The sequence below is a fragment of the Podarcis tiliguerta genome (genome assembly GCF_965153285.1).
Source record: "Podarcis tiliguerta genome assembly, chromosome: 8".
NCBI classification, from domain to species: domain Eukaryota; kingdom Metazoa; phylum Chordata; class Lepidosauria; order Squamata; family Lacertidae; genus Podarcis; species Podarcis tiliguerta.
The window spans coordinates 5,018,464-5,036,716 of NC_139541.1; the positions used below are offsets into that span (position 1 = coordinate 5,018,464).

At 48.7% G+C, this 18,253-nt stretch overlaps 1 protein-coding gene across 2 annotated transcripts in view; it reads right to left on the minus strand.

The window, feature by feature from the left end:
• Positions 1–76: 76 nt before the first annotated feature.
• Positions 77–18,253, minus strand: part of ARHGAP25 (Rho GTPase activating protein 25) — a 34,866-nt gene continuing 16,689 nt past the window's right edge. Inside the window, exons 3-11 of one of the 2 annotated variants that reach the window (XM_083453955.1) lie at positions 15,652–15,742; positions 14,986–15,105; positions 10,469–10,676; positions 9,709–9,841; positions 8,418–8,491; positions 7,076–7,197; positions 5,670–5,875; positions 1,570–2,165; positions 77–609 (exon numbers count right to left, since the gene is read on the minus strand). In XM_083453955.1, coding sequence (XP_083310081.1) covers positions 411–609; positions 1,570–2,165; positions 5,670–5,875; positions 7,076–7,197; positions 8,418–8,491; positions 9,709–9,841; positions 10,469–10,676; positions 14,986–15,105; positions 15,652–15,742 — 1,749 coding nt within the window. In that variant the 3' untranslated portion in view covers positions 77–410. Of the gene's footprint in view, positions 610–1,569; positions 2,166–5,669; positions 5,876–7,075; positions 7,198–8,417; positions 8,492–9,708; positions 9,842–10,468; positions 10,677–11,933; positions 12,864–14,985; positions 15,106–15,651; positions 15,743–18,253 lie in introns of those variants that run through there. The other variant, XM_083453956.1, reaches the window with a different exon arrangement.

Genomic DNA, 18,253 nt, shown 5'->3' on the forward strand with positions numbered 1-18,253 from the left:
TTAAAAGGAGGGCTGAACTCTGTCCTGGCAAAATAAATATAACATGGGATGAAAACACACACACAAAGCCAGCAAGTGATAGAATGCTGGGGCGGCAGCTCTTACAGTTTGGCCACAAGAACGGGATGTTTAATCAATGGGGGTCAGGAAGGAAAATGGCCTGAGGCTGCTGTGCTGTTATTGCAAAGAGAATTGGGCGTGGAAGGGCGTTGCAGCCTGCAGCTCTCCACATCTCCTAAGAGCATCTATCAGCTGGCTGGGACCCACCAGTTTCCACCAGGCCTGACCCGTGACCCAGCACATCAGGCCCTTGGAAGAAAGGCAGGCCCGTGCTCGAAAGAGCCTCTGACCGCCCCCCTGGCCAGCAAGGAGCATGGCTAATTTCTGTTCAGAATGAGCGGCCCTTCCCCTTAGTCAGTTTTCGTTGCAGATTGGATCAGGGACTTTATGGAGTTCTCCAGAAGTTTGTTCTTCTTTTCAACATCAGCCTGGGAACGCTCGACGCTCTGAAGCTTACTTTCCAGCTCGGCAAACCTATTCTTTTCTTCCTCGATCTCTTTGTTCAGCCTCACCACTTTGGCCCAGACCTCATAGTTTTCCTTCTCGAGGCTGCAAAAAAAAAGGGGGAAGTGATGTCAACAGGCAGGACCGGCCCTACCATTAGGAGAGTGAGGCAACTGCCTCAGGCGGCAGGGGATGGGAGGATTTCAGCGATAGCTTTCCCCACTTCTCCCCAGCCCTTCCTCCTGAGCCCTTGGCCATTCTGTTGGAGATCAAAGCAGGCTTATAACATGCACCCTTAGACTGGCCTGTTCCCCTCAGAGGCAACTATCCCATTGCCAGCGCTGAAGCTAATTTCAACTGCCAATCCACTTAGTTTCTATGCATAGAATAGGAGATGCCATATTGTCAGCAGCGTAGCGTGGTTTGCTGGTAGCCGAGGCAGATGTGCACACCGGGGTGATGGATGCAGCCATTCTGTGGTACTATTACTGTTCTGCCTTCCTCAACATGGTGCTCTCTCTGGTTGCTTTGGGCTGCTACTCGCATCTGCTCTACCCAGCACAACCCTAGGATGCCGTAGCTGATGGGAAGATGGCTGGATGGACACTGGGGCTGGTGGAAGTTGAAGTCCTAAAGATCAGGAGAGCCCAAAGTTCAGGAAGAATGCTGAAGATGGTTCAAGCACCCGGCAAACAGCCACATTCTGTATTTGCAGGATTAAGAGATCAATTTGATGGGAGTAAGAAATGATATATAAATGTCACTTGTTTTCCATAATTCTTTGGGGAAATTGCTGGGGTGGGGAGGAGAGAATGTGCATTCTTTTTGATGACTGCAGGGCCCTGGGATTAGATGAAATACAAAAAAATACATACTGTAATAACAAACAATAACACCCCCCCCAAGAATATTATTGTTGTGGGGATTAAAAGAGGAATGGGGAAGAGAACCTTGTACCTTGAGTTCCAAGGAGAAAAAGTTGGGGTGAGAATGGAACAAATAAATAATAAAATAAAACCATCAGCTTCAGAGAGAAACAGACTCAACTGAGTTATGTTGCATTACCTCCTAATTTGCTCTTCATAGTCCTTTTTCTGCGACTCCATCTCCTCCTTCAGCTCCACAATCATCTTCCTAAGCACCTTGGGGTCCTCTGAATAGCAGCCCCTGTTTTCAGGACTGGGGTTTGCAACCACTGCCCCGTTCTGCCCAGGATGAGGAATGTCATGTATTGGAGAACCCTGTCCTGAAATTTCACTAATCTGGTCCAATGGTCTCTCGTTGTGGGCCTCCTTCCTTGTTTCCATCGCTGAACCACTGAGGGTGTGGGAGTTGGAAGCCTGTGGGAGATTAAACCACTTGGACAATCCCCCTGAGAGTGTCCTTTTGTGGCCACTTGTAGAAGAAACAGGCTGCAGGCCAGCTGGGGAAGGCGAGGACCAAAATTCACTGTTGAAAAACTCATTTCCATCCGTGCTTTGGTTCCCTCTGTTGGAGGAAAGGAAGGAAAAGCATTTCCTGCTGGGTAGTGTCTGAGTCCTTTTTCTGGGCTCTTCTGTCCACGGCGCCAGAACGTCGCTGGGCTGCATCTCCCCGTTACCTTCTGCCACCTCAGCTGACCTGGCAGCCGATTCGGAGATGGAGACGTCAGGGTTGTCTTTCTGAAAGTGAAGAGAGAAACCTTCAAGCAAATAATAATAATAATAATAATAATAATAATAATAATAATAATTCTATTTATACCCCGCCCTCCCCAACTGAAGCTGGGCTCAGGGTGGCTAAAATCAAACAATCAAAATAATCCAACATTCTAAAAACCTTTCATTATAAAAATTAATTAAAATCAAATTGATGGCAACCATTAAGAAAAATTCTGTGCAGATTGCCAGAGGAGGGGGTCAGGCTGTGCCCTGACCAAAGGCCTGGTGGAACAGCTCTGTCTTACAGGCCCTGTGGAAGGATGTCAGGTCCTGCAGGGCCCTAGTCTCTTGTGACAGAGCGTTCCACCAGGTTGGAGCCGCGGCCGAGAAAGCCCTGACCAAGAAAGCCGAGGCCAAACTAGACACTGGAAGGGCAAGGCTGTTTTTTCAGGCAAATCAGTGCAACCGCACTTGGAATACTGCATCCAGTTCTGGTCGCCTCACTTCAGAAAGTGGAAAAAGTTCAGAAAAGGGCGACCCAAATGATCAAGGGGGTGGAGAGAGACCCCCTATGAAGAAAAGTTGCAGCATTCAGGACTTCTAAGTTTTGAGAAAGGACGAGTAAAGTCCTGAAAGACCTAGAGTGGCTCCCAGTACAGTTCCAAGCACAAATCAAAGTGTTGGTGCTGACCTTTAAAGCCCTAAATGGCCTCAGCCCAGTATATCTGAAGGAGTGTCTCCATCCCCATCGTTCAGCCCAGACACAGAGGTCCAGCTCCAAGGGCCTTCTGGCGGTTCCCTCACTGTGAGAAGTGAGGTTACAGGGAACCAGGCAGAGGGCCTTCTCGGTAGTGGCGCCCACCTCTCATCCGATGTCAAGGAAAGAAACAGCTATCTGACTTTTAGAAGACATCTGAAGGCAGTCCTGTTTAGGGATGTTTTTAATGTCTGATGTTTTATTGTGCTTTTAATTCTGTTGGGAGCCGCCCAGAGTGGCTGAGGAAACCCAGCCAGATGGGTGGGGTATAATCAATCAATCAATCATCCACACTTAATTTGCCCCACACTTTCCAGGAACAGGTCCACACTTTAAAGCTCTGTGACTGAGCGTTTTCTTTTTTCTCTCAGACCTTTTCCTGTGAAAACCCAATCTTTAAACCTGAAGCTCAACAAATGGAAATTCAGGTTTTCTGTGGATTTCTGTTTGCTCCAATTAAGCTTTAAAGAGCAAGTTTTTGCAGAGAACACTCTGGAGCAAAAAAATGTTTTAAAGCATAAACCATACCTGGAAGGAGCAGAAAAAAGGTAAATGTGGATAAGCCCTCAGGGGTGACATGACAGAAGTTTATAAAATTATTCATGGCTTGTAGAGAATAGATAGAGAAAAGCATTTCTCCCTCTCTCATGATGCCAGAACTCATTGACATCCAATGAAGCCAAATGTTGGGAGATTCAGGAAAGATATAAGAAAGGACTTCTCCATGCAGCAGAGTTAAAACTGTGGGACTCACTCCCACAGATGATTTTAAAAGAAGAGTAGACAAATTCATGGAGGAGGAGAGGCCTATCAATGGCTTCTAGCCATCATGGCTACCCTCTGCCTCCAGAGTTGCAGGCAGCAGTACTTCTGAATAGCAACCAATTGCTGGAAACCACAGGAGGGAAGAGGGCTGCTCTTGTGTGCCAATCCTGCTTGTGTGGGATGTAATCCACTGGGAGCAGTCAAGTACAACATTCCTTGTTTTCCTAGAGTGGACATGCAAGGGGGTGTTTGGTCCAGCTAGTTGAAACTTCCTGTTCCTCCTGGCTGGAGCATCCTTCCTTTGAAGGTGATAGAAGGTGGGCGTGGCCTTACCTGTCCAGGTAACAAAAGGACGAGTCACGCAGCACACCTCTCCCCCCCCCCACTTCCTTCTTCGTTTGACCAGCTTCTAGCCAGGACTGCTCTGCTAGTTCCCAACTCACAGAAGCACTGGGATTATTCCCCCATATGGGGTAGATCCACATGTACATATTTGTAACTAAGTCTGCCTTCAGGGATCCAACTGTGAACTGAGGTGAGTAAACTTCTTTTCTTGACTTTGAATAAGATTGTGATGTCTTTATTCTTTTAAGGGGGATTCAAGGGAACTTGAGGGGACGCGGGTGGCGCTGTGGGTTAAACTACAGAGCCTAGGACTTGCCGATCAGAAGGTTGGTGGTTTGAATCCCTGCGACGGGGTGAGCTCCTGTTGCTCAGTCCCTGCTCCTGCCAACCTAGCAGTTCGAAAGCGCGTCAAAGTGCAAGTAGATAAATAGGCGGGAAGGTAAACGGCATTTCCATGCACTGCTCTGGTTTGCCAGAAGCGGCTTAGTCATGCTGGCCACACGGCCCGGAAGCTGTACGCCGGCACCCTTGGCCAATAAAGCAAGATGAGCACCGCAACCCCAGAGTCGGTCATGACTGGACCTAATGGTCAGGGTCCTTTACCAAGGGAACTTACCAGGAATGCACAATTCAGTCTGAGACTGATTGAATTGTATAATAGTGAGAGGCTTACACAAGCCTGCAACCAGCTATCTGCTGTGTGTGTAAAAAGGAGAATGTAAACTCTGCTAAGTAAAGAAACTTGTTAGTGCAAGTTAGGAAGGATATTAATAAACAATATATTCTCTCCTGCCACCCTGCACCTTCCTACAGCTTGCTTGTTTCCCATAGCCAGTGTGCCCGTGTGGTGTAGTGGTTGAGAGCGGTAGTCTCGTAATCTGGGGAACCGGGTTCGCGTCTCTGCTCCTCCACATGCAGCTGCTGGGTGACCTTGGGCCAGTCACACTTCTCTGAAGTCTCTCAGCCTCACTGCCCTCACAGAGTGTTTGTTGTGGGGGAGGAAGGTAAAGGAGAATGTGAGCCGCTTTGAGACTCCTTAAAGGGAGTGAAAGGCAGGATATCAAATCCAAACTCCATAGGTTGCATCCAGTTTGCCCCTGTGAGAACAGGATGCTGGACCACATGGGCCATTGGCCTCATCCAGCAGGCTCCTCTGAGATTCATGCCTTAGAAACCATTTTGGCTCTATTTGCCACTAGTGAAGTCTTGTCGCTGTGGCTCATTTTGCGTTTGCATCTCGCTCTGCCTCTCTTTATTTGTTTTCATATCCCTACTGCACTGTGTTACATTTCATGTTGCTTTTTTGTTATTTTGGAAGCCACTTCGTCGATTCTGCAAGCAACTAAATGAATGTAAATGAATGTGCATCACACACCCTGCGGCGCATGGGTAAGACGCAGAGGCCACAAAGAAAGACGGAGAGGCAGTGTGGTGCAGTGGTCAGAGTGCCGGACTGAGACCTGGGAGGCCAGGGTTCAAATCCCCACTCAGACAGGAAGCTCACTGGGCGACCTCAGGCCACTCAGCCTTGCCTACCTCGTAGGGTGGTTGCAAGGATAAAATGGGGAGAGGGAGAGAGAAATATGTACGCAGCCTTGAGCTCCTTAGAGGAAAAATGGGGTACAAATGAATAAATAATAATAATAAAGGCTGCTCACGATTTGCCGCGGGAGAGTCCTGCTCCCCGCCCTGGCCATGAGCGGCCTCTGGGCAGCATCCCAGCCGACGGAGCTGCGAGGAACTGGAGATTTATTGGAGTCACTCTTCTGCAGAGGCGGAGCAGGAGCCACGTCTTTCGATATGGGGAAGAGCTTTTCATGGTCGCTGATCAAGGTTGACATCACTTTCTGGATCTGGGGAGTGCCTGCGGGGGGAGGAACACACCAAAGGATCATGCTAGGTAGAAGCCTGGGGCAGGGGGGATGGTGCCACGGACCCCCTGGGTAGGTTACAGAGACCCCCTGGGGCCCAAGGACCACCAATTGGGAGCCACTGATCTATACAATATCAGCTTCATTTAATAATACAGTGGTGCCTCTCAAGACGAAATTAATTCGTTCCATGAGTCTCTTCGTCTAGCGGTTTTTTCGTCTTGCGAAGCAACTCTATTAGCGGCTTAGCGGATTAGCGCTATTAGCGGTTTAGCGGCTATTAGCGGCTATTAAAGGCTTAAGGGATTAGCGGATTAGCTGCTAAAAGGCTATTAGCAGTTTAGCGGCTTAGAAAAAGGGGGTGGGGAGCGAAAAAAAATCTCAAGACTCGCAAGACATTTTCGTCTTGCGAAGCAAGCCCATAGGGAAATTCGTCCTGCGAAGCGCATTGAAAAACGGAAAACCCTTTCGTCTAGCGGGTTTTCCGTCTTGCGAGGCATTCGTCTTGCGGGGCACCACTGTATAGAAATGTAGGTTGCACTAACATACCGCAATTTTCGCTCCATAAGACGCACCTGACCATAAGATGCACCTAGTTTTTAGAGGGGGAATGCAAGAAAAAAAATATTCTTTAAGGGGAGCGCTGAGCAGAGTTTGTATGAATCCCAGGCTCTGCTCAGCGCTCCCTTTCACGAGCCGCGTGGAGCGTGTGTGTGGCTCTTGGGGGCTTTTCCCCGAGGAGGGAGAAGGGGAGCTCCGCGTGGCTCTTTAAAGGGAGCACGGCTCTTGGGGTCTTTTCCGGGAGGTGGGAGAAGGGACTGAGGGGCTAAGCCAGAAGCTAGAACAGCGAGAGGGAGCTTTTGGGATAGCCACGCGAAGCCTCCTCAGGGCAGTGGGATGAAGGCTCTCCCTGCCCTGAAGAGGCTCCGCGCGGCTATCCCAGAAGCCAGAACAGGAAGAGAGATCACTGCGCAGCAATCCCTCTTGCTGTTCTGGCTTCTGGGATAGCTGCACAGCCTGCATTCGCTCCATAAGACGCACACACACATTTCCCCTTACTTTTTAGGAGGGAAAAGGTGCGTCTTATAGAGCGCAAAATACGGTATATGAACATTTGCAAAATGGGGTCACCTTCTTGGATAAATGGGGCACCTCCTTTCATCCAAACACCCCACCCTTCCACCCCATTGCACCTCTCATAATGCTGGCAGGGTCTTCTATCTTTGGTCTGATGAGATTTACTCCAAACACTGTCGCCAGATTCTCCACACTCATCTTGTTGGTGGAGGAACTCTGTTGGACTTCATGCAGGAACCTGCCAGAATCCGGAGGCCAGAAAATCGGAAAGTCAGAGTCCAGCAATAACAGGTCCATAGGTTTGTTTTTTATTATGATTGCAGTCAACTCACAATTTGCACGGGGGGTGATGCCTAGGGCTGAGTTGCATGTAAAGTCAAAATTGCATATAGTCCGTCTTGGCTGTGAGTCCTGGAAGGCCTGCTCCCTGCGCCTTGCAGGCCTTTTCCCCTTGGCCTGGGAAGGTGGGTCCGGACTGACTCCAACTACAAAAGCAGCTGAACCAACTCTTGGGCTGGATTATTGTTTAGGGGGCTGGGGGGGGTTGCTGTTATTGATATGAATTTTTGTATCTTTGTTTTAGATCTTTAGATTTCATGCGGAAATTGTTCAATTTGGCTGTTTGTTTTTTGAAGTTTTGTTTATTGTTTATGACCGTAATTTTGTTATGTTGTGATTTTGGGGTTTTTTTCCATGTTGTAAGCTGCCTTGAACATGGTTTCAACTATCTAAAAGCAGCATACAAATAAAATTACGTGTGTACGTAGGTACTCAAAACAACCACTTGGAAGCGCAACTGTGCAAGCAAACTTACCTCCCAGACCCAGCATGACAAAAAGGTCTTGTCCCCCTCAAGCAAGTTTAATTTGTGCAATTTGAGTTTAATTTGTGCAATTTCAGCCGGCTTGCTGGCAGCACGTAAAGCTGAAATTACGCATGCATGAGTTGCAAACTGACTGCATTTTACTTAATATTTTTTTTAAGCACTTTCTGAGTTTAGCCTGTGCAAATACTTCATCTGTGTATTGAGAAAAGCATGCCTCCCGGCGCCAACTCTTTTTTTTAATGTATTTTATTGCTTTTTTACATATAACAATTAATTCAACAAAACTTATAAACTTGATCCAACGATACCTATTATTTATATCTCCAGTGCCCACTTGGGGAACCTACTACTATTATTATTATTAAAATTTGTATACTGCCCTCCATGCAAAGATCACAGGATAGTTCACAACATAAAAATACAAAACAAGAACAAAACATACATATTAAAACAAAACCAGTGCTCTACACGTTCTTGCTACTTAGGGGGCTTCTGCGCATACACGAGCGCCAAAATCCGGAAGTAACCCATTCCAGTACTTCCGGGTTCGGCACGGTGCACAACCCGAAAACACGCAACCTGAAGCGTCTGAAACCCAAGGTATGACTGTACATCAGTAAATGGGCACCTACCGGCAGATGTAACTGAGGAGGTTGTAATTGTCCCGAGGCAGAAGAGATAGCTGCTTCACTAGCTGACGATGACCCTAGAAGAAGATAAGGCTGGGTTTTCAGCAGTGGCGTAGCGTGGGTTGTCAGCACCCGGGGCAAGGCAAGTAATTTGCGCCCCCTAACCCGTGGATTTGCGCCCCCTAACCTGTGGATTTGCACCCCCTAACCCATGGATTTGCGCCCCCTAACCCTAACCCCCAGATGTTGTGCCTGGTGCGGCCGGCCCCCCTGCACCCCCCACGCTATGCCACTGGTTTTCAGTTGTCGCAAGCATTTATCCCTAGCACAAAATAACACTGTCATTTCATAGAATTGTAGACTTGGAAGGGCCCGTCTAGTCCAGGAATCACAGCTAAAGGATCCCGAACAGACAACCACCAAACCTCCCTTTAAAAACCTTCTGAGGGAGTCTTTTTCAATATCAAAAGCTCTTATCCTTGCAGTTGTCCCAGACCTACAAAGCATCGGTTCAAATGGTTTTGCCATACTGCTTTGTCCCAGAAAACCTGCTTTTTGGCAGTAAATTGGAGCAAACATTGATCCAGAGAAAACTCGAGATTCAGCAGTAAACAGCGGGTTTGGGGTGGGGTGCACCAGAGCAAGCAAACGTGTGGGTGAGCCCTAAGTCTTTGAATGCAATCAACATACATGGTTTTCCTTATGCCGATAGCAGCTGGGCAGGGGGAGGCCTGAGCAGCTTCAGGGGGGCCATGGTCAAAAGAGTAACTCTCTTTTTCTCCTTGCCAAGGCACTGGCAAGAATCTCACAAAGTGCTGTTTGCATTTCAATGGGAGGCTTCATTGGCATCAATAGGAACTTCCTGTGAAATGCAAAGAGCAGCTTTGGAGGTGCAATTTTTGTGAGGACTGTGGGAGGGAGAGAAAGTGAAGACACTCGTACCTTGGATCCCAAACGCCTTGCGAGTCGAACGCTGCAAACCTGGAAGTGAGTGTTCCGGTTTGTGAACATTCTTTGGAACCCAAACGCCCAGCAGGGCTTCTGCGGCTTCTGATTGGCTGTAGGAGCTTCCTGCAGCCAATCGGAAGCCGTGCCTTGGTTTCCGAACTTTTTGGAAGTCGAACGGACTTCCGGAACGGATTCCATTCGACTTCCAAGGTAGCACTGTACTGGCCTTGGAGGTGTGTCCCAAGGCAGCTCAGGCTGTTTACATAACCCATACAAAAAGTGTGCACATTCACTGCGTCCTGGAAAGTAACATGAGAATACTGACAAGAGGTGCGTTATTCCGAACCTTTGCCTGATCGGCCGTCAGAAGCTGGCCGCACAAGAGGAAGTCTTCATACTGTGTCCAAGGTATGACAGGCTCAGGGAGTTCCCTGAGGTAGAGTTTAAGCAGAGAAGCCACCGTGTGCACATCTGTGTCTCTGCAAAATAAGGAAAGGAGATAGAGAGGAAAAAGACTTTGCCACTGGCAGGAGCAGACCCCACAAACAGTGCTGGAAAAACAGGGACATGTCATACCCATGCAATTCTAGGTTTCGCTTTAAGGGACTTCAAAAGTAGGGCATAATTCAGCACCCAAATAGAACACCATATCAAAATACTTCCATTCCAGCATTTCTCTGAAGGCATGCATGTGAGCCTAAAACAGGGGTAGGCAAACTAAGACCCGGGGGCCCAATCGCCTTCTCAATCTGGCCCACGGACGGTCCAGGAATCAGTGTGTTTTTGCATGAGTAGAATGTGTCCTTTTATTTAAAATGCATCTCTGGGTTATTTGTGGGGCCTGCCTGGTGTTTTTGCATGAGTAGAATGTGTCCTTTTATTTAAAATGCATCTCTGGGTTACTTGTGGGGCATAGGAATTCGTTCATTCCAAAAAATATCGTCTGGCCCACCACATGGTCTGAGGGATGGTAGACCGGCCCATGGCTGAAAAAGGTTGCTGACCCCTGGCCTAAAGTGTGGGGAGAATGTGGGGTGTGAAATCTAAAGGTCAATCCCATCCCAGAACCGGCAGCCTTGGATTCCCTTGAGAAATACGCCACCTACTGGTCAAAGGACGGCCTCTCTCCCGCGTCAAAGGCATCCCGCAACTCTTTCACCAGGTTGTCCTGGCCAGGAAGTCGGAAGATGCCCTCTTCGTTCAGGCCGTGCTTCCTGATGAACTCGGCACATTTCTCAACCAAGATGGGGACCTGATGCTTCCCAAATTTCTGCTCATACACCATGGTCTCCACCAGCTGTTGGCCAAAAACCACTGGGCGGGGGGGGGGGGAGAGAAGAAGACACAAAAAGAAAGATAGGTTCTCGCAAGGTCCTATTCTGGAACCAGCCCACTTAATCCTCAGGCAGAGGGCCTTCTCGGTAGTGGCACCTGCCCTGTGGAACGCCCTCCCATCAGATGTCAAGGAGATAAGTAACTATACAACCTTTAGAAGACATCTGAAGGCAGCCCTGTTCAGGGAAGTTTTTAATATGTGACATTTTAGTGTATTTTTCATCTTTGTTGGAAGCCACCCAGAGTGGCCAGGGAAACCCAGCCAGATGGGTGGGGTACAAATAAATTATTATTATTATTATTATTATTATAGTTCTGTTTCTGCATCCCTGCCCAGATTTTACAAACTCCCATCAATCATATAATGCTGGTCTGACAGGAGCAGGGATGGGCTGGTGGGAGTTGCAATCCAAAATTGGGAACAGTGGGTCTCAACCTTTTTCAGACCACTGCCCCCTTGTTTCCATAAACTCACCCCCAGTGCCCCCCAACCCCATCCTATCCTATAAAAAGCATCATTCAGAACAGTGGTTTACGCAACCCAGTAAGGCACCAGGTTGGGGCAAGTCTGACACAGACGATCCTTATTTGAAATTCTGTGGAATTCAAAATACAGAAGTGCAAATGATGCAACAACAAAGTACTTTTGCATTTTAAAAAATATGAGAGTACAAATGATGAAATAACACCCAAAAATACCCTTACTACCTACTACAACAGCCCTGCAATTTGGGCTCCTCTCATCCCCCTGTGGTAGATGAGAGGGGGTAGAGTAGTAGCTTTTCTAAGACCACCTACTGAGTATTGCAGAGGTGAGATTTGAATGAGAGACTTCCTTGACTCACAGCTCAGCCATTCCTGCCAGTTTATTTCACCACTTTAGAGACAAAAGCTTTTCAGTGGCTCTTGGCACTTGGCAAGTCAAGTCCTGCTGTATAACACACAGAGAGCAGTGGCGGACTTTGGGCTTTAAAATTTCTCTGTGCAACACCAACATTCAGGCCCCCACCACCTGCCTTCCATTGATCGTCATTGTTGCAGTGTCCCCTGCAACACCCTTTCAGCTCAGTGCCCAGGGCGGGCAAACCGGTTGCGCTCTCCTAAATCTGCCTCTTCAGAGAGCTCCTGGCGCATTTGTGGGCACCGCTGCTGCACCAGTCAAAACGAAGCCACTCTGTGGCAGCTTGCGCTCTGCATGGATTTCTAAGAGGCTGGCATATAAGGAGGCAGCAGTACCTTTCCTGTGGGCCATGGGCTGCTGCTGCTTCTTCTTCCTGTACTCCCAGCAAAAGAACATCTCCAGGTCTGGAAAGCAAAGACCCAACTCCCAGCCCTTCATGGGGAGTCCAGGCAGAAAACGGATGGCAGAAAAGTCCAAGTTACAACCAGCAAAGGACTTCAGAACTTGCTTCTACGCCTTTAGGCAGGCTCCTGTTCTCATCCTTGCTTCCAGATTCTGAAGGAAAATCCTGGAGTCTCTTCCCATTCCAAATCAGCCCAGCATCCACACATCCTTCTTCCCAGGAAGGTCGAGAGGGGCAAGGATCTGACAAAGAGCTCTTTGGCTTTTCGAGAACCATCATAAACCTGTCATTGTACATAGTAAACGGGTGCTTCCTTCCATTACTCCTGCATATGACTTCCTTCACTCAGGCTGAAGCTGCGCTCTCCACATCACGGCTCCCTTCTTTGCAGCAAAAGAAAGAGCCAGTCATTTCCCTCCAAAACGGCGCCACGCTTCAGCGCTAGTCAGTCTGGGGCCTGGGATCACATCTCGCCTTCTGCCTTGAAATTACGGCACAGCCTTTGAAAGGGAGGGCGTCCGCAGCCTGCCTTGTTACGAGGCCAAAGACTAAAGCACTTTGAAAAAATCAATATGCTCTGCAGGAGCCCAAAGTCTCTCCGACAGGAATACGGCTGTGTCAGTGATGACGCTGCCCATGTCAGAGTCAGGGCTCTGAAGCCTGCAGCCGAGTCAAGGTCTACAATGACGAGTGGCTAACAGACTGGCTCTGAATGGGCTCTTCATGAGGTGGCCTGGGAAGCCCAGCCATCTGCCAGTAACAGGCGCAAGCGTCTCTGGGTCCTCGTCACATCAAGGCCTCCTTGTCTTCACTACTAAGGTGGCCTCTTGTTGCCAAGGCCAAACTAATTACAAAATTATGCATGCTTTATTTTGCATACCACCACAGAGGCAGTTTGTTGGAAATATGGAGTATAAATAATATGCATATTTGTTTTATTTATTTCCTGCACTTTCTTTCCTCCAAGGTTGTCCCCGTCTTCGTGTACAGTGGTACCTCGGCTTAAGTACTTAATTCGTTCCGGAGGTCTGTTCTTAACCTGAAACCTGAAGCACCACTTTGGCTAATGGGGCCTCCAGCTGCCGCCGCGCCGCCGAAGCACGAATTCTGTACTTATCCTGAAGCAAAGTTCTTAACCTTAAGCACTATTTCTGGGTTAGCGGAGTGTGTAACCTGAAGCGTATGTAACCTGAGGTACCACTGTAATCCCAACAACCCTGTGAGGTAGGTTAGGCTGAGAGGCAGTGACTGGCGCCCAGGGTCACCCAGAGAGCGTCATTGCCAAGTGGGGATTTGAACGGTGGTCTCCCAGTTCTTAGTCCGACACTAACCCCTACATGACTCATTCACCCACCCCAGGAACATTCAACGGCTAAGGGAGCTGGGCATGTTTAGCCTGGAGAAGAGGAGGTTAAGGGGTGATATGATAGCCATGTTCAAATATATAAAAGGATGTCACATAGAGGAGGGAGAAAGGTTGTTTTCTGCTGCTCCAGAGAAGCGGACACGGAGCAATGGATCCAAACTACAAGAAAGAAGATTCCACCTAAACATTAGGAAGAACTTCCTGACAGTAAGAGCTGTTCGACAGTGGAATTTGCTGCCAAGGAGTGTGGTGGAGTCTCCTTCTTTGGAGGTCTTTAAGCAGAGGCTTGGCAACCATATGTCAGGAGTGCTCTGATGGTGTTTCCTGCTTGGCAGGGGGTTGGACTCGATGGCCCTTGTGGTCTCTTCCAACTCTCTATGATTCTATGATTCTAACTGGCAATCAGGGGCTAAATACGGATCTTCCATACTCATTTTCCAGCATCCAAAGGTAAAAGGTAAAGGACCCCTGGATGGTTAAGTCCAGTCAAAGGCGACTATGGGGTTGCGGTGCTCATCTCGCTTTCAGGCCGAGGGAGCCGGCGTTTGTCCACAGACAGCTTTCCAGGTCATGCGGCCAGCAGGACTAAACTGCTTCTGACGCAACAGGACACCATGACGGAAGCCAGAGCACATGGAAACACCATTTACCTTCCCACCGCAGCAGTACCTATTAATCTACTTGCACTGGTGTGCTTTCGAACTGCTAGGTTGGCAGGAGCTGGGACAGAGCAACAGGAGCTCACCCCATCACGGGGATTCGAACCACCGACCTTCCGATTGGCAAGCCCAAGAGGCTCAGTGGTTTAGACCACAGCGCCAACCACATCCTTAGCGCCAAAAGCACCTTGCTCACACCTGGCTCTTCAGCATGTGTGTATGCTTTTAGGACTCATCTGATTTTTAAGATTGAAAATTGTTTTTAATTGTTTTGAATATTATGTTTTAATGATGCCACCCACTCAGGGATCTTGGGGCGAAGGGCAGGTTAATGAATAGCAGAACAACAACTCGTGCATTGCTGAGGTGGCTACAACACAGCTCTCACAATGCTGCAACCCCACAGCTTTCTCACATCCTCAGAGTTTCAGAAACCTCCATCGCAGGAAATTTTATCCTGTGACTTCCCACAGTGATGAAGATGAAAAGCTAAAAGGTGGGGATGTCTCTTGCCCTACTGAAATGGATGGAAAGTACCGTATTTGTCGCCCTATGGGGCGCACCGGCCCATAGGACACACCTTGTTTTTTGGGGGGGAAATGAATAAAAAAAATATATTTCCCCCTCCCCAGCCACAGGGCTGGGTCGGGGGAAGCTCAGGCCCCCAGAACAGGCTGTTATCCGCAAGCCTTGCGAGCCCAGCGGCAACTCCCACCGGGCTTGCAAGGCTTGCGGATAGCTTCCTGAAGCCTGGAGAGTGAGAGCGGTTGGTGCGCACCGACCCCTCTCGCTCTCCAGGCTTCAGCGAAAGCCTGCATTCGCCCCATTGGACGCACACACATTTCCCCTTCATTTTTGGAGGGGGAAAAGTGCCTCCTATAGGGCGAAAAACACGGTACATTCAATTGTGGTTGGGCTAACAGCATGTTGGTACAAAAGAGCTTCGCGTCCCCCTTTACCTCCTAAGGGAGACCCCACCATGCGGCGGAGAGATTTCACCCAGTCCTCCATGTCAGACTGGGAACTGGCCATCAGCACGTAGGAGTCTTGTCCCGCACGGTTCTGGTCTCCCGAGATGCCTGCGTGGGGGTGGGAAAAAGCAAGTTACTCATCCTGGAAAGTGGAGAAACTGCCGCAAATGGATTTCTCTCCCTACTAATGTCTTTCCCCAACAGACTTTTGCCTGTAAAATATGGCAGCGACTCAAAGGAGCAGTGCTTCTCCAGGGCTGAATCCAAAAAGGGCACTTGAAATCAACATTTATTCAGAGCTAGCTTTTTTAAAAAATGAGGAAACAGCAGTTCTGGCCACTCCCTGCTTTGTTCCAAAAAACTCCTCCCCAGTGTGCACTAAAGGTAAAGGTAACCTGACCATTAGGTCCAGTCGCGGCTGACTCTGGGGTTGCGGCGCTCATCTCGATTTGCCAGAAGCGGCTTAGTCATGCTGGCCATATGACCCGGAAGCTGTACACCGGCTCCCTCGGCCAATAAAGCGAGATGAGCGCCGCAACCCCAGAGTCAGCCATGACCGGACCTAACGGTCAGGGGTCCCTTTACCTTACTGCATGAGACCAACATGGCTACCTACCTGAGTCTGAAATTGCCATGCCATTGAGGGCTGCTCACCTTGGATGATTTCAAAGATAAATCTCCCCGCTTCGTCAGAGCCCGTGGCTGCCACCTCCCTGACGGAACTTCCATGAAGGCGTATCGATCCCTGAAACCAGAAACAGCAGCAAGTGTGAAACATAAAGCAATATTTTATGATTTGTACATTAAGTGAGTATATAGAATTGGCAAAATTAACTCCAATTATAAGATATCAATCAAATCAAAAGTTAAGAATGGAGTGGAAGTATTTCGAAGATTATGTGTCAAAATATTGTTCTAAAAATTACATGTTAATAGGCTTAGAATAAAAAATGTAAGTAATAACAAAACAAATAAAGAAAAATCAGAATTTAACAAAAATAATTTATTATAAAATGCAAGGAAAAAGTGGTAGAAAGAAATATACAGAAGTTGAATTGCTGTGGAGTGAAGTAGAGGGTGGGAGATGAGTTTTATAATTAAGTGTATTCAACTGTTGTAATTTAGATATTATATTTTATGTCAGGGAATCATTGGAAATTTTGGTTATTATGTATATATGTTAAGTTTCAATAAAGATCTTTGAAAACAAACAGTTGAATGGACTCCCTTGGAAGGTGCTGGACTCTTCTTTGCTGGAAGTTTCTAAAACAGAGTTTGGATGGCCAGGCCTGTCACTGATTCTTCAGCTGTGATTCCAGCACTGCAGAGGGTTGGACTAGATGGCCCTTAGGGTCCCTTCCAAATTTACGATTCGATGATTCTATTACTCCCCACTCCCTCATCCAGAAAGGAACAGAAAATCAGTCCCTGTTTTTTGCAAGGGGAAAATATTTTTGAGAAACTGGGTGGCGGGGGGCAGGCAAGGTGGAATTTCAACCCTGCCCCAATGAAGGGAGACGCAGCTTTTTCTTCATGCCGAAGGAAGAGCTCAGACGACAACGTCATGAGTCAGGGCAGTCACGAGGAAAAGGCAGATGATTTGAGCCGAACTGGTAGCAAGGGCTGCCTTGGGTGTTTTCATGGTTACTCAACTGTATTGCACTTAAAAATAAAAAGGTGCAAAGTATTTTTATTGTGAAGATTGCACATCATTGCCAGATAACTCGTGGGTGTGACAGATTAAGTGTGTGGGGCTGCACGGTCTTTTCCTGCCACAGGAAACACTGTGGCAGAAGTCAAAGGCAGAAGGAGGTTGAAGCAGACGTGTGGGTGGAGCGAGACCCAGGACGGACCTGTGCAAATGGGAAGTGAAATCAGAAGAGAGGAACTATATTGGTGGGGGCAGAGAAGCCGAGCAGATTCAGGCAGATGAGACTGCTGTTAACGGAGAAATCAGAGGGCTCCCTTGGACAAAGAACAAGGACACCAGCCAGGAGTACCAGAGCAAAACAGCAGCCAGTAGGCTTGGTCTTTATTGAAGACTGTCGCAACAGGACTCCCGGCTGCCACAAGGTGGAACAAGATGGAAGCCCAGAACAAAAGAGCCCCCAAACTTTTATTAGCTGCTAATCCCCATGTTACCGGGACGCGGGTGGTGCTGTGGGTTAAAGCCTCAGTGCCTAGGGCTTGCCGATCGAAAGGTCGGCGGTTCGAATCCCCGTGGCGGGGTGCGCTCCCGCTGTTCGGTCCCAGCGCCTGCCAACCTAGCAGTTCGAAAGCACCCCTGGGTGCAAGTAGATAAATAGGGACCGCTTACTAGCGGGAAGGTAAACGGCGTTTCCGTGTGCGGCTCTGGCTTGCCAGAGCAGCGATGTCACGCTGGCCACGTGACCCGGAAGTGTCTTCAGACAGCGCTGGCCCTTGGCCTCTTTGAGTGAGATGGGCGCACAACCCTAGAGTCTGTCAAGACTGGCCCGTACGGGCAGGGGTACCTTTACCTTACCTTAATCCCCATGTTACAGCCCCCCAACCTACATCACTAATACATCATGGTTACATCATGAAAGGGGAGGTCTGGTGGCAGTAATCTGAGCATCCTGGACCCTGCCCCATGGTTCCCCTTGCCCTCCACCAAACACCCATCAAGTATAACAAAAGAGATACAGTCATAAAAAGGTAAAGGGACCCCTGACCATTAGGTCCAGTCGTGGCCGACTCTGGGGTTGCGGCGCTCATCTCGCTTTATTGGCCGAGGTAGCTTCCGGGTCATTTGGCCAGCATGACTAAGCCGCTTCTGGCGAACCAGAGCAGCGCACGGAAACACCGTTTACCTTCCCGCTGGAGCGGTACCTATTTATCTACTTGCACTTTGATGTGCTTTCGAACTGCTAGGTGGGCAGGAGCTGGGACTGAGCAATGGGAGCTCACCCCGTTGCAGGGATTCGAACCGCCAACCTTCTGATCAGCAAGTCCTAGGCTCTGTGGTTTAACCCACAACGCTACCCACGTCCCTAGATACAGTCATACCTCGGGTTAAATATGCTCCTCAGCAACCCGGAAGTAATGGAGAGCGTTACTTCCGGGTTTCGCCGCTTGCGCATGCGCAGCCGCTCAAAATGACGTCACGCGCATGCGCAGAAGTGGCGAAAAACAAAGCGCGCGTGCGCAGACGTGCCACCGCTACTTAGGTTTACCTCTAGATGCGAACAGGGCTCCGGAATGGATCCTGTTCGTATCTAGAGGTACCACTGTATTT